General features: G+C 43.9%; 1 protein-coding gene across 1 annotated transcript in view; it reads left to right on the forward strand.

Moving 5' to 3' along the window:
- The first annotated feature begins 12,923 nt into the window (after positions 1–12,923).
- The window catches only part of LOC144688609 (protein-glutamine gamma-glutamyltransferase 2-like), a 44,093-nt gene continuing 40,795 nt past the window's right edge, over positions 12,924–16,221 (forward strand). The window contains exon 1 of the mRNA XM_078555384.1: positions 12,924–13,076. Coding sequence (XP_078411510.1) covers positions 13,058–13,076 — 19 coding nt within the window. The 5' untranslated portion in view covers positions 12,924–13,057. The remainder of the gene's footprint in view (positions 13,077–16,221) is intronic.

Consider the following 16,221-nt stretch of genomic DNA (forward strand, 5'->3'; position numbering starts at 1 on the left):
AATAGGGACCAAGTAAGTTCCCAAGCTGGCAGACAAAAAGTGAGGGGGATGCCTTACCTAGTCAATGTGCCACAGGAGAGTGCAGCAGGAGCTGGACCGTCATCTGAGGGCAGTAGTGTCCCAGAGGACATGGGGCAGGTTTGGGAAAAATCCATCCCCAAGATAAATGGAAAAGGGGAGACAATGCGCCCTAAGGCAAACTTGTTGAGGCAGGCAGTTTCGGGGAGTCTTCCAGCAAACAAGTGCCACAGAGACAGGGATGGGCAGAGGCCCCAGTTAAGTTGAGTTCAAAAGTTAGAGAAAGGGTTGCAGGGAGCAGACTTGAAGTAAAGAGGGCCATGGGGCAAAGGTACCCTTTTGGAATGGTGGCGTTCTGCTTGGCATGGTCATAGATCTGAAATTTTCCTTGTAACCTAATGTTGAGTTTACTTGGGAATCCAGGGAAAAGGAATCTCAGAAGGTGAGATTAAAACCCTGTGAGATGGGCCATTGTTAAAGCCGTCTGAGTGGGGGCGAGTTTTGGAGAGAATTCCAAAGCAGGATCTTCAAAGGTGGAAATTGAAAAGCCTCGTGAGAAAGATGAAGTTTACTCACAGTGGGACTAACGCCTGAGTGGGTTGTTGAGCAATCCATGGAATCTGTTGTGGTTGCACCTGTTATTTACTTTGGAGTGTGATGTGTCTGACTATGGTTCATCTGTTCATTCATATGTACCTCATACTTACCCTGAATGTTAAGAGTATGAGATCCATATTGTTTTATCTTTCTGAACTCTCATAGTAAAGTTTGATTTTGTTTGTTCAAAACCTGTGGAACCTTGTGCCTTTATTCTAAAAGCAGGTGCCTTGAATCTTAAACTTTATCTACTTTAAATAAAATGTTAATGATCCTTAACCGGATCCCCCCTACCTCCCACCCCCCACCCCCCCGCCACCCCATGTCCTGGAGTCTGGCCAAGGATCATGACAAGCTGACTAAATTTATTCATACCTTCTTTTTAAACAGTAGTGGATTCATTAACTTTGGAGTACTTGTCTTTTCTGCTGGGTGCGCTTTTCTTTGCTATTTTCTGAATCAAAGCTAATTGCGAAATTCCTCAGGCACGGAGATTGTGTGACGTGACAATCTTTCTTTTCCTTTCTGCCACACCTAAATTAGATGTCAGGAGTTAATAAGGAACAGGTTACACAGAAATCCCTGGAGTTTGATCCCAACTCTCATTCCTCTGTTCTAACCCTTTCATCTCCATGTCTGCTGCTTTCTCACAAATAGTTTTGAAAGCAAAATACTGCAGATATATAATCAGAAATAAAATGGAAAATTCTCAAAATACTTAGATGGTCAAGCAGCATCTGTGGAAAGAGAAACAAGTGAACAGGCTGAAGTATTTCTATGGGGCTGGGAAAACAGAAGGCAGGTCTATTTTTAAATCAGAAACCGACCTCCAGTGGGAAACAGATTAAAATTCAGATTTTCACATGGGGAAGCCCTTAATTGATAATTGGACCTTCTGCCCAACCGAGCCAATGGAGCAGGGACAATGGCAGGTCAGATGACGTAGGAGCTGATTTAGACTCCCCACAGCAGCCATCTCTGAGGCTACTGTTTGTCCTAAGGGAGAAATCTGCTGCAAATGTTTAGGTAGGATAGAAGGAATTTAAAGGAATATCATACCTAAATGCGGACTGTGATGCCACCTGACAATGTGTGAGATCTACACTTGTGGCTCTCCAGTCTTTCACTGCCTATCACTGCGCCAACATCTCAGAAGCTTTGGGTTGATTTTTGCTGTTAACAGAGAAATCCCGTCCCCAGTACCAAAACAGGGAAGCAACCCCATTTCGGCTGCTGGCAGGACTCAGGGTGGCATTTTGCTGGGGGTGGGCAATTAAGCTGCTACCAGAGGCCTATCCAGTTAAGGATTGCTGGCTATTGTTGAGGTTGCAGCTCCAGGCAGAGTGCGCCTCATGGCAGGGGACATTGAAGAATGGTAAGTGGGGTTTGGGGATGCCAGGGCCAGGCAGGCAGGCCCCAGTGGGCTGAGATGGCTGCTAAGCACCAGCTGCGTTGTTGCTATGAGGGCAGCTATTGCCACCGGAGCCCCCTCCATGGGCCATGATGTGCCCGCAAAGATGGGCTGCCCTCCTGGAACTCATTGGGAGGCCACCAGGTTTCACCCAGCAGTCTCCCCACATGTCACTGCCCAGTCCAAATGTGGGTAAAGTGTAGAGAGAGATGAGAGGTGACCCTGAATTTGCCATTCAGTTGTCCTCCCAACGAGTGTCCGAGGGCCAACTTTCTTGCTGTTGACAATGGCTTGGCCATGGGATGATATCAGGCTCCCCTCCCACTATTTTGCCAACCCTCCCACCTCCCAGCCTATTCACAAAGGGCCTGAAAAATTCATCTCTTTGCCTTTGCTGCAGGAACCATGCCTGACTAAGAAGTAACCAGAGATTAGTCAGTGCCTCCATCTTCATGGAGCAACAGACTGCTGCATCAGTGGCAGTAATAGAGGGGACTCTGCATAGCAGCTTCCAAATCCTGATGCTTTCTTAAGCTCCTCAGCACTTTCAGGATCTGAAGCTGCCAATAGACCGGCAATCCAACTGATCAGTGGGGCTCAGATCCAGAGCCGCAAGGAATGTTGATGGCTAGAATGCCTGACACTGCCAGTGTTATGACCCCCCTCAGATGTAATGAGGAGCAAGATATGTATACATAGAATAGTGCAAACAAAATCACCGAAAAAATTGTTTTGCAACTGCACAAATTGCTGTTCAAAGTTTCCAGAGTCTTCTGCCTCAAAGACACCTTCCTTACTTCCATCTAATGGAGAAAGCTGCTCTGCCTCATCAATCCCAGTTTAGGTTACCCCGGACTGCACTAGCAGTGTAAAAGCAGGAAACGTTGGCCCTCATTATAATATCTGCAAATGAAATCAGTCAGGCCTTGGTGGGTGAGTCGCAAGGAGCGCCTAAAAGTATGAGGGAACACGGGTATGGTTGGGGGGCGGGGAACGGTGGGGGGGTGGGGGGAGGGGGGGAATGTTTTATTGGTGAAAATCAGGCTGATGTGGCTCTACATAATTTCCCTGACTAGTTGAATTTCCTGCACTACTATTTGCCGCTAATGGTCTGAAGTTCGCTCCTATTGTGTCACATGTTTATAAATTCACCAAAGCGTATCATTTCATTACTTGTGCATGAAGTCTCTGCAGCAAAATAGACACACTATTAATCTGGTTCTTTCTTCTCTCAAACAAAATGCAGTTTAACGTGGACCAGCTGTGTAATGGGTCAGTCGAAATGCATTCCTTTGAACCAGCTTTGTGAGCTGTTCAGTTTTGCAACACCATGTTGCATTGTTTGCTACAATGGAAAATTAACAATAATAGATAAAACTGTAAAAATGTTGGTATAAATGGAGGGGTGCCCTATCACTTATTGGGAACGTTGTGGAGGATTTCTGTTAATGCACTGAAGATTAGAATTGGTTCTTTATGGTTTGGGCTTCTGAGCGCTTTGCTTTTCACATTTTTACATGATTGCTTTGCTCCCTTTGAATTACGTGAAACCTACTCATAGGTGCAGCTCATAGTGGTGAAAGAGTGATGGCTTCCATGTAAACAATTGAAAACTCTAAGATACCCATATAGTTGCAAGTGCCAACCTGAATTGAATGTATGGAGATATGGATGATTACAGGGCAACTTTTACCACCATTATGTTTGCTTTAAAAAATGATTTTGATGAGTTAACATTCTGTTTTTAAAGAAACAAAGGTACAGGAGTAGGCCATTTATCCCCTTGAGCCTCCTCCACCATTCAATGATCTGAGACCTAGCTCCATAAATCCACCTTTTCCCCTATCCCTTTAAATCTTTGCTTACCAAAAAGATATCAATATCAATTTTAAAATTAACTACTGATCAATTGCCATTTGTGGAAGAGAGTTTCAAACTTCTCCCGTCCATTGTTTGTAGAAGGGTTTCCTAATTTCAGCTCTGAAAGGTCTGGCTCTTAATCCCTTAATCCTCCACTTGCCAACCTGCAGTAATAGTTCAGGGTTCATAGGCCCCAAAGGGTTCTTGTCCATTGATTGATGAATCAGTGAGAGTCCCCATCAGCTCTGTGGGGGAGGCCCGACTGAATTAAATGGCCATCAGGTACTTATCTGGCCACCAACAGACCTTGCTCAGGATTGAGGATCCAGGTTGCAGAAATCCCACCAACTGAGAACTGGCTGGCCAATCAAAGGCTGGCAGATCCTCATTGCTACCACTGCCACTGAGAATGGTGGAAGCTGCTGGTGATGCACCTTCCAGAGGCCCAGGATCAACTAGGCCAAAGGTGAGTAAGGGCAGGATGTGGAGTTGTGGGAAAGGGGTGGGACGGGTGGGAGAGTCGGAGGCAAGGACAGAGGGATGGCTTTCACTGTCCCTCCTTTCCTGATGCTAGGTCCCCCAGTCAAAAGACAGGGTTTCTGGGCAGGCTTTGGAAGGCACGGGAGAGCAGTGCAGCTCCCATTTAATTCCTGAGCCACAACTAAATTGTAACTCTTTCGAGTACATTCACAGTTCTTGACTTTTTTTTTCCGGGAGTGGGACATGAACCCACAACCTTCTGATTCAAAGGCGAGGGTGCTATGAACTGAGCCACAGCTGACACCTCGTTACAACTAAATTGTAGTGGGCTCAGAAATGATTGGTGCCAATTGATTCATTAATAAGCTGAATTGAGACCTCGTTGCTAGCGAGTGCGATTCCCACATCAGGCTCTTCCCACCCCCAAATTAATTGGGGTCAGTGTTCTTGATGCTGGGAATCTGATGAGGGTACTTACATCCAATTCTCTCAGCAACCCCCACCCCACCCCTGCATCACTCCCCCACCCCCACCGTCATGTGAACTCCAGCAGTCTCAATTAAATTCTGACTATAGTTTCTCTCCATCCACCCTGTTCGTTCCCCTTATTGCCATTGCTATGGTATGGTAGGTAGTAATTGCCGGGCTGTCCAAATTCCAAAGGGAAACTTGGCCAAGCTGTCACAACAATTTGCATTTTCTATTTTTATTACAAGAAGATATGTGTACTGACGTTAGAAGTAAAGATTCCACTACCACTTTTGGAGATTTTAAGTATTCAATGAAAACATTTATCAGCAAAAGAAAAGAAAACTCAAACATACAAGATCACGGCCACATGGTCAAACCCAGTCTTACAACCTTTTCCAAAAGACCTCTACCTAGCCAGACTCACAAACAAACTCCCACTTCAGCCAACCATCCCTATAAGTTCTTAATCTACAAAATATCCAGCAATAACACCACAAGGCACCCACCATTGCCATAGGAAAGGCATCCCACAAGCTTTTCTTTCCCTTCCACTCAACAGTGGAAATCCAAGGCTTGCAACAAAACTCTGCCCTCTCTCCATTCCCTCCTGCCACACCCACCCTCATTCCCCTCCCCCGCTGCCCCCCCCCCCCCCCCACAGGAGGCAGTCATGGACTCCACAGACCCCTCCTTTGCATGTTCACCTGGACATCCCCCCACCCCCTTACTCTTTCCTCCCCCTGGATTCCATCCTCCCCCTAGAAGTGGGAACGTCTGGACATCTCTCTGGGGTGGTCGGAAACCACCTCCCTCACAAGACTATGCTCACTCAACACACCCCCTAAAATCCCACATGGCCACACACCCCATACAACTTTCAATCTTCCCTTAAATATATTTCTTCCCTTTCATTTTTATCATTGTTTTAACTTTCTTTTGAAAGTTACCTTTCACAGAATCTAAAAATCTTTCATGTTGTGTTTATGGACTCCGCTTTCGGGAAAAATAAACTTAACGACTTCGCTTTATTTATTTGTTTAGTTCAAGTGACGTGCCACTGAATCTTGGGGCTGCAGTCTTCTTGTCTTTCAGGGCCATCTCTTTAGTGCAGCAGTCCTGGCCTGGAAGCACTGAGTGGTGTACGTGCTGCTGTGCTTTAAATATGGCACCCGGTGTGAGGAAGCGCGAGGTGATGGCATGGTGAATGAATCAGAGGCTACCCGCCAGCGAAGTGGCGTGTTTCCCGGGAATGCATAGTTATTGAGACAGAATTGGGACGATACAGGGTGAAAAGCTGCCATTGCAGCCGACGGGTAAATCTTTTCTTTCCCGCCTGTTACCACACTTAGTGCAAATATGGGATGATTCACTCCATAGTCTTAGACTGAGTCCTCAAATAAGAGTACTGTCTTCCAGGAGTCGCAAAGCTAACAAAGTTATCTTAGGATGGGACATACATTGTTGCATGTCTTAGTAGACCAACTTTTTTGAAAGTTTACCAGTACCAGCTCTTAGAAATCTAACCAAGACTTCTAGAGAAACGTGTTTATGTGTGGATTCTCGAGATAAGATACTTTAGACTACACCTTTTGTATACTTGGAAGATGCATGTCTTTTATTGAAGCCAATTATTGATTACAGCTTATACATGAGGTTATAGGTAGGAACTAAAGCTAATCAGAACATGTCAATAATGTAGTAAAGATGCATGCAATTTTGATTCCACCTTATCAACAAAGATTATTGAAAGACACTCAAATAAATATATGAAAGAAAATTGATACTCACAAATTCCAATATAGTTACATCAGTTTTTGAAGTATCTCTGTCTCAAAAAGATAGCAAGTCCAAGCTAAGATAGGACTCAACCCATGTCTAAAGAGGGCTGACTAAAATGCATCTTTACTGAGGAAGTAATGTGCTGTAGATAAAGGGGAACCGGTGGATGTACTGTATTTAGATTTCCAGAAGGTATCTGATAAAGAGCCACATCAAAGGTTATTGTGGAAAATAAAAGCTCATGGTATAGGGGGTAACATATTGGCATGGATAGAAGATTGGCTGGCTAACAGGAAGCAGAGAGTAGGCATAAATGGTTTTTTTTTCTGCTTGGCCCTTGTAATGAGTGGTGTGCCACAGGGATCAGTGTCGGGACTGCAACTGTTTACAATTTATATAAATGACTTGGATGAAGGGATTGAAGGGATGGTTGCCAAATTTGCTGATGACACAAAGATAGCTAGGAAAGTAAGTTGTGAAAAGGATATAAGGAGGCTACAAAAATATATAGATAGGTTAAATGGGCAAAGATCTGGCAAATGGAGTATAATGTGGGAAAATGTGAAATTGTCAATTTTGGCAGTAAGAATAAAAGAGAAGCATATTATCTAAAAGAGATTGCAGAGCTTTGAGGCGCAGAGGGATCTGGGTGTCTTACTGCATGAATCACAAAAGGTTAGTATGCAAGTACAGCAAGTAATTAGGAAAGCTAAAAGAATGTTATCATTTATTGCGAGGGGAATTGAATACAAAAGTGGAGAGGTTATGCTTCAGTCGTACAGAGCACTAGTGAGGCCACATTTAGAGTACTGTGTACAGTATTTGGTCATCTTATTTAAGGAAGGGTGAAAATGTGTTGGAAGTAGTTCAGAGAAGGTTTACCAGACTAATACCTGGAATGGGTGGGTTGTCTTATGAGGAAAGGTTGGGCAGACTAGGCTTGTATCTGCTGGAGCTTAGAAGAGTAAGAGGCGACTTGATTGAAACATATAAGACCCTGAGGGTTCTTGACAGGGTGGATGTGAAGAGGATGTTTCCTCTTGTCGAAAAATTTAGAACTAGGGGTCATTGTTTAAAAATATAGGGTCGCCTATTTAAAACAGAGAGTTCTCCCCACTTTCCTCTCCTGTCCTTCACCTTACATAACTATAACAGTTTATCTGGTGTTATTTATAAGACTATTATGATTTGGGACTGCATCTTCAATTTAAAGTCAAATGAAGGGAGCCATGTGACCCGTTCTGAAGTCTGCCTGACAGCAAGCCTGAATGGTTTGATTGTTAGAGATTAAAGAGAGCCCAGATTGTTTTACTGAGAAGAAGGCACAAGCTGCTTATGCTTGGAGACAATAGCAGCAGTCTGTGTGCTAACAGTGGATAGACTGTGAGTTTCCAAAAGCCTCAGGCAAGTGTTGAGAATGTCAAACTGTAAACAGTTGTGCTTTAAACTATCTATTTACTACCAAGATAAAAATATATTTGGGGTCTCAAGGATAGCTAATCAACAACTGTACCTGGATACAAGGCCCATATGATAACATTGCCTTGAGACGTGAAGGATAGAGGGGAAGGCATTGTGATATCAGGTTACAGGTTTTCCTAAAATATCACAGACAGGTTAGTCTGCCACAGCCTAGGGGAGAGAGAGCAGATAGAAGCCAAAGGTCTCTATAGTTCACCATGCCAGAATGTGGGTGGAAGTTTGCACTTCAATTGAAAAGGCCAAATTTAGGAGCAGTTGAAATGAAGCTGAGAGATTCACCCCTAGCTTGCACAAGATGGAGGATCTCCAGTAATACTGTGATTGTGAAGGACTACTGATGAAAGCTACTTAAGGAAAAAATACAGATACAAAGGTTAAAATGCAGATTAAGGAAAAAGATCATTAACGATGCAATTTCAAATCAGTTTCTGAGAGATATTGTTGCTGGCCCATTGCTTGTATTCCTTCTTTCCAAAGTGAAGGGGTTGAAACATAAGGTTTGGTTAGCAGCTGCGATGGCTTGTGAAATCAAATAGTTGGAGTTTTACTTTGTTAGTTGGCTTTGTAGATGGAGCAGATGATCAGAGGGAGTATAGGCTCCTTTCCTTACTGGAAACTGCAGGTATTGACACTTGAAGATTGCCTGTTTTCTTCTCAACAGGCCAGGGATGATTTTCTGAATACCTTACTCTGCAACTCCCAATGGCAGGGAACCCCAGCTCTCACATGTGGCTCATGGCTGGTTCAGCTGACAACTAAGAATTGGCATTGTTTCTCACACTGCCACACAAAATGTCTTCTTACAGCTTCCTTTATATAGTTGAAAAACACAAAAATGGTTGCCATCCCAAACTGTTGAATCATGCTTCCATATTAGGTTTGGGATGGCCCAGGTCTGGACATAATCCCAACCATTGTCTTTTAGCTGAGGTAATTAACTTTTTAAATACCTCAGCCAATAATTTGAATGGCTCCCATTGTTCCAGATTTGGTGAGATAGGAAAGAGCTATTCACACTGTTATATGATGCGCTTGCATGCCATTGTAATGTAAAGGTGCTCAGCAGAGCAAGGATTAATGTGGGACTGGAGAATAGCACCACCCATGGTATGATGTATAAAGTCACATGGTAATGGAATCAGAGAGAACAGCTAGAGAGAACAGTCTGGAAGCCACCTACATGGATGTAACGGCACCATACATGACAGTAACCTGGGAACAGTAAATAGTTAAAGGTTAACAATAAAGTGTTCATGTTTAAATATACAAATCTCAAGATCTCAACATTAAGACATCTAAAGGTGGTGGTGTATATTCCTGGTGGTGTATATTACAATATACACCACCAGGAAAGCTATTGTCAATTAGTTTCTGTTTACCCTTGTGGAAATGCGCAATGTATTTCAAATGTCTTCACATGCCTGGATATGTCTACTTGCAATCAGAAGCTTGACAAACATGGGGCAGAATCATCTCAGACTAGCACTAAGTGCGATAGTGGGTGCAAGTTCGTCTGCCTCGTCTCCCCAGTGAGATGGCCTCATTGCCGTCATCCTCATCTTTGAGGACCACCTCACCCTCACCCCTGTCGACATCCTCCTCATCAGAGGAGATCTCCACCTCCTTCTCAGCCAGCTCCTCTCCCTTTGCAACACCAGGCTGTAAAGGGCGCAGCAGGCAACAACAATGTGTGACACCCTTTGTGAACTGTATTGCAGGTCTCCACCAGACTGGTCCAGGCACTGGAACCTCATTTTCAACACTCTGATAGTTTGCTCCACCAAGGTGTGAGTTGCAGCATGAACCTCATTGTACCTTCTCTCTGCTGTACTCTGAGGCTGTTGCAAGGATGTCAAAAAAACCTTGACCACACTATCACAACGGTTTTGCAATTTGTATTTATTAGGAGAATATTTGTACAATAATTTAGAAGTATTGAGTCCAGTAGCATCTTTAGAAATTTTAAAAATTAGAATAAAACATTTATTAACAAAAGGAAAGAATAAAACACATTCACAAGATTACAACTGCATGGTTACCTAATATTGTAACAATCCCCAAAATTCCTGGTTAACCAGACTCCCAACTATACACCCCATTTAAGGCAACAGTCCAAAATAAATTTTTAATTTATAGCGACAATCCAGCAAGGTTACCACAAGCAGCCATTCGACAGTGGAATTCCAAAGCCTTTTAACACAACTTTGGTTACGGGGGAGTCAGGCTTCTGCAAAGTGGCTAGAGGCTTTTCCCCAAGTCTGTTTCACATGGTGTGTCTTTCGGATATCATACAGCCACCCCACATACAGTCTTCCATCCTTTTTAAATAAATTTTTCCCTGAAATCTGTAAATCTCATTGTTCCCCCATATCTTTGGAGTTTGCTTTCCAAAATATAAAAATCTTTTATGTTGTCATTATGGTCAGCCTCTTGTTAGTTGTAAACATCCTACCATGTCTCTTTCAAAAACAAGCACCTCTCCACTTATCTTAAAATGCAAATCTCATTCACCCCCTATCCGCGGACTTTACCCTAGCTCACTCATTAGCATTTTAAATGCCCTTTTTACACCTAACTCTTTTGATAATTTCAACCTTGCATTCTATCCATCTCTAATTTAATTAAATTAGCCGCACAGACAGAACCATCCAAGCACACAAACATAAGCCTACTTTGCAATAGCCCCCAATAATATTATGAAAAATATAATAGTTTCACGGCAGGCATACTTCTAGGTCACCAGGCTCCATGGTCCTGATATTATACTCCTGCAGGATGAAAGAGAGAGATGCATGGGATGTACTTGGATGTACTAAGAACCTCTCTTGGTTAAGTCTGAAGGCCCCTTAATGCATCCCGTAGAGTGTTAGTCCACCACGTGGATGGCCAGAGTTTAGTGTACTGCATGGCTACCTAAAACCTGACCCTTCTCCACCCCACTCCAGTTGACCGATTGGTGGCAGCTTCACCCACTAGACTGCATGCTATGCTCTCAGCTCAGGCACTGGCATTCTCCTCACCTGCACTGTGAGGTTGTGCTGTTAGCTTGAACCATGGGGGAAACTGGTCCAAACCTGAATGATGACATCGCAAGGGGCTGTGAGTGCTTCCATCAGTGACTGCTCCATGGTCAGCTTTCACATGGAGGTTGTACAACTTGCCCAGTCATCCAATTGTTCTGTGGTCCACTAAAAGGCTCATTAGTTTGCAGTCTGTGCCCAAGGGGTGAAAAACTCTGGAGCATTTATTGGCACTTTCAGGCCTCTGCGTTGCTTGAGTGGGCAGAGAAGCTAGATGCCCGACTCTAGAGGCCCAATGTCAATGTGGCTGCACCTGAACTGTTTCAGCTGCAGAGGAAATGTCAATTTACATGAGGTTTCCCTGATGCGTATCCGCTTCCCATCTCCCGCTCCCCAAATATGCATGTGCATTGCCATCAACCGCTGTGCAGCCATTTCCCCCATCAACTCATCTCAGCCACAGTGCAGCCCTTGCCCCGACACCGTACTGTCAGCCAGCTGGGAAAATGCAACTTGCCTGTGCCTTTGCCTGAATGCACGGCACCTCAACCTTGAGGTTCAACAGACGACCCTCGCGAGCACTGCACAATGTTAGCATGCACTCACCTCTGAGTTCCCCCCAACGTGCAGCTCGCCATGTGCATGCTGTTGTGAAACACGTCAGTGTGCAATCACCATGACGTGCTTAGATGATCCAGCTTGGCGGCTGATTCCCGCAGGATGGACTTATAATGCTATGCAGATGCATTATAAAGAATTTCCCGATGCGGCAGCAGGAAATGCGGCCCGCCATTGACTGGTAAAGTGGACAATTGCAAACTGGTTGCGTGACAGTGTGAAACCAATTTTTGGCCTACCCGCCATATTGCCTGCTCACACCTACCATGATGCCCAATGCCAGCGGGCATGGAAAATTCTGCCCATTGCAGTTGTAAAAGGTCAGGTGACTTTCGGCAGTCATTATTATGGCTCCAAAACAAAAACAGAATTACCTGGAAAAACTCAGCAGGTCTGGCAGCATCGGTGGAGAAGAGAAGAGTTGATGTTTCGAGTCCAACATGACCCTTCAACAGGGTCATGTTGGACTCGAAACGTCAACTCTTTTCTTCACCACCGATGCTGCCAGACCTCAGACCTGCTGAGTTTTTCCAGGTAATTCTGTTTTTGTTTTGGATTTCCAGCATCCGCAGTAGCTTTTTGTTTTTATTATTATGGCTCCAACTGTCGACTTAATCAAAAGATTAGCTTTTAAACAAAATCTATCATGTCATAACTACACGTTCGTGACAGGGACCGTGCTGTGTAGAAAGTAACTGTTATGTTTCCTCGAAGACAACTCTGATTACACTTCAAATGTACTTTGATGGTTTTAAGGATAGCTTCAGGTTGTGAAAGCATATCTATCTCTTTTTCTTCACTATTAGTTCTTGTTGGTTGCTGCTGCCTCTGCAGGATTGCAGGCAAATTGCATTTAAAGGCAGTGCAGGGACCCCCATTTCCCTTGGAGTAATGCTGTTGTAGTTGAGGTTGATTGTTTAGTTTGGCAAGAAATTCAAATGGAACTAAAACATATCTCGAAGCACAGCACCCGGCTTTACACTGAAGGAAAAAGTACTGCACATCCCTTATTCAACAGGGAGAAAAGCAGTGAATCTTTTAGCAGGAATATTGTGCAATGGGTCTCCCTTGAAGAATTCATGTCATTGCATGGCAAATCAATTAAATACAGACTTTGCATTTTTTAACAATGCCATGCCCCTTTGATGATGACGAGTACCATGGAGGTGTGGTAAGTTGTAGTTACTGAAACTACAAATAGACGCAGACTGTTGGTGTTAACAAATGCTCTTGATCTGTAAGTAGGAGCTGCTTTCTGCTCTCACAGGATACTGGGGAAGTGGTTCTGAGAAAGAGAGATAAGTCATCTCATTGAAACAACATGAGCAACATGTCAATGAGTAAGTGCAACGTCCTAATCTCGAAGAGTCACTTTCTTTGATTTCCCCTTTCTGTCCTTCTGTTTATTTTTTCAAATGGAGTGCCTTTTATTTTTTCTTCGTATATGTGCTTAGACGTGAGCGTTTTGTGGAATAGCTGAAGGATGGTACTTTGATGTGATTAAGGGTTGAGTCTACAACTGTTAGCTTCTGATTGTGTAATGTTCGCTTTCGACCCTAGGACTCATATTCCCTCTCTCTCTTTGGTATAATTTAGATTATGGACAGAAGTTGAGAGATTGAATATTTACAGCTCTGTTTTATGGCCTGTTTTTGTAGTAGATAATCATATTCTCCTCAGATATTTAACATGCATTTTTAAATGTGAGATTCATGGATAAAAACAACAGAATGTACTAATTCGAGTCTATATAATGTTAGCAGAGAGTGGGCAAAAGTATCACTTCCTTATAGTGTTCAACAAACTCAGTAATGGACAGCTCAAACGCTTTTTAAACCTAGATTCTCCATACAATAGAATTATACTCCATGGGGCATGTAGATCAGGTGGGACAGCTTGACTGGGAGGGTCTTTTGCATTGTTTGTTCTCAATGTTTTCTACAGTCAGATTTTTGGGGCCCTGCTAACACTTCTGCATTTCTACATCTGAAATTTGTTGTACAAATCTCTACATAAAGGGGGGTGGCGGGGTTGCGGATAAAGGTTTCCAACATTGCCCTCAACCTAATGGTCACCTATTTGCATGTGGCTTGCATCCAGTTCTGCATAGAGTGTTAGTGTGCAAACACCAACTGTCTGAGCCTGCTGTGGTTCTACCTGCCCCCAGTGTTGTGAAAGATGAGTCTCCCCACGCTGCCGCAGGGTGCTCCAATCAGTCGGATGGTGCTGCACCATCTGTCCCTTGTGAAAAAGTTTGTCCGGAAAACACCTTTGATCACAAGTCCCTCAGGTCTACACATAATGGGCAGGACCTACCGGTTGGCGAGCGAGGGCGAGGCCCGCACGCCGACATATAAAAGGACACGGGATGATGTCGGGCGGAATTCCCGATGTCACCCCGCATCATTTCCATTTACAGGTCGGCGGGGGCGCAGCCGAGTTAGCTGCACCCCCGCCAACCTGTCAACGGCTTATTGAGGCCATTGAAAAACTAATTAAGGTCATTAATGGACCTGCCTGTCCAACCTTAAGGTTGGTGGGCAGGCTGGGAGCCTTGGCGCGCTTCGGAAAAGGCATGAAACCTCATCCACGGGCGGGATGAGGTTTCATGAGGGTATTTAAATTTTTACCAAATCTTTCAATAAAAGTTATGGACATGTCCCACCTCATGTGACAGTGTCACATGAGGGGACATGTCAGGGAAATTTTTTTATCATTTGTATTAAAAATTTTAATTCTGAGCTGATCTCCCTGAGGCAGCACTTAGCCTCAGGGAGATCTGTGTGCCCTTTTGTGAGCATGTGTGAAAGAGCGCACTCCCGGCTGAGGGAATCCCCCCCCCGCCCCCCGCCCGAACAGGGAGCACATAGCACTTCCGAGCAGACAGCACGCTGGGCGGGCCTCAATTGGCCTGCGCACGTAAAATGGCGGCGCGCCCCCAGTTGGGGATACCGATCGGAGGTGCAACCGTCCGCCCAACGGGGGGAAAATTTTTCTCAATGTCTTTGAGACCCTGTGGGAAAAGAATATGATGGACCCTGTTGGATGGCTCCCTGAGCAAACTGTCAAAATCATTTGGCAGAATGCCTCATCGCCAGAACTGGCACATTTCAAGGTCCAGGGTTACCTTCTGAGGGACACAGTAAAGCTGAGGGCAGCTGCTGCAAAGGCTCCATGGTGAATGGACACATTCTAAGACTCTTTCGTCATAGTATATGGAGGGGCTGGAACCCATGTAAAGCCCCTTGGGCTGTATACACCAGAGAATGTTTGACAGGATGTATATTATAAATATAACTTGTCATTGTAGGTGTTGTGAGGCACCTCAGAGTGTCATATGCTGTACTGAGAGAAATTGAACTGTTTTTCACCTTACATATTATAAAATTGAACTGTTATATGATGTACTTTTACAACTTTTATGAATAATGTTTTTCTTTGGAAAAAAACCCACTTTACATCAACATGGAGTTGGCAATGTAGCTGCAGCTTTAACCATCACAGTGCTGGAGGAGTGGGACACAACAGCAACTACTCCAGCTCTGCGATATTTAAATATTAATGCTTCTTTCAACTCCCAACTTCACTTTTGGCTCCGTTGTTGATTTCACACTCTAAATATGCACATTAACTTGGAGAGATCCCCTGTGCCGTCTTGCCCTGTGCTTTGCAGACTGCCATTAATATCCACAGTCCAAAGGCTTTTTTACAAATTCAGTAAAGGGTAATATTCAAAGCTTAGAAACACTTTCCATACTCCTTGATATAAATGAATTACTCTTACAAAAGGTTACAGCAACAACCCATTCCGAAAAGGGCTAGTGCCCCAAAGCCATTACTCTTGAAAAAAAGAAAGACTTGCATTTATATTGTGTCTTTCACAACCTCAGGATATTCCAACCCTTTGCAGCCAATGAATTGTATTTGAAGGGTTGTAATGTTCAGATTGTTTAGGCTAAAATCGATACTGACAAGCAAAGTGTTCTACTCTAATAATACTATAATTAATAATGCTGAATTAGTCAATTTGCATGAGTTCATCATAAAGTGCTTTGTTCTGTGGTATTACTTCTGCAAAATAGGAAGCTGTAAGGACCGATTTTATGTTGAATTTGATGATTTCAGCCAAGGAAATGGTGAGGGCATCATGAGTGGCTTTAGTGTTGTTGAGCAAGGGAAAAGGGAACAAATCAGGCAGTTCCTGCTGCTGATTGCCATTCAGGGATGTCCACTGGAATATCTAATCTTTTTTCTGGTGTGGAAGGTCTGTAGGGGGGTGGGGAACAGAGCAATTCTCAACTGTGATGCATCCCATGGGTTAATAGCCTATAGACAAGATTCATGGATGAACTTTAAAAAAAATAGACACCCACTCAGATCAAATTGCATTCCAGGTTATGTTTGCATCTTCGGGAAGCGTGGGTTGAGAAATGGGCGAGAAGTGATTAAGAAACTAGAATAACTGGAATGTTTAGTAAACTGTAG

The sequence above is a fragment of the Cetorhinus maximus genome, chromosome 13 (assembly GCF_964194155.1).
Source record: "Cetorhinus maximus chromosome 13, sCetMax3.hap1.1, whole genome shotgun sequence".
NCBI lineage: Eukaryota > Metazoa > Chordata > Chondrichthyes > Lamniformes > Cetorhinidae > Cetorhinus > Cetorhinus maximus.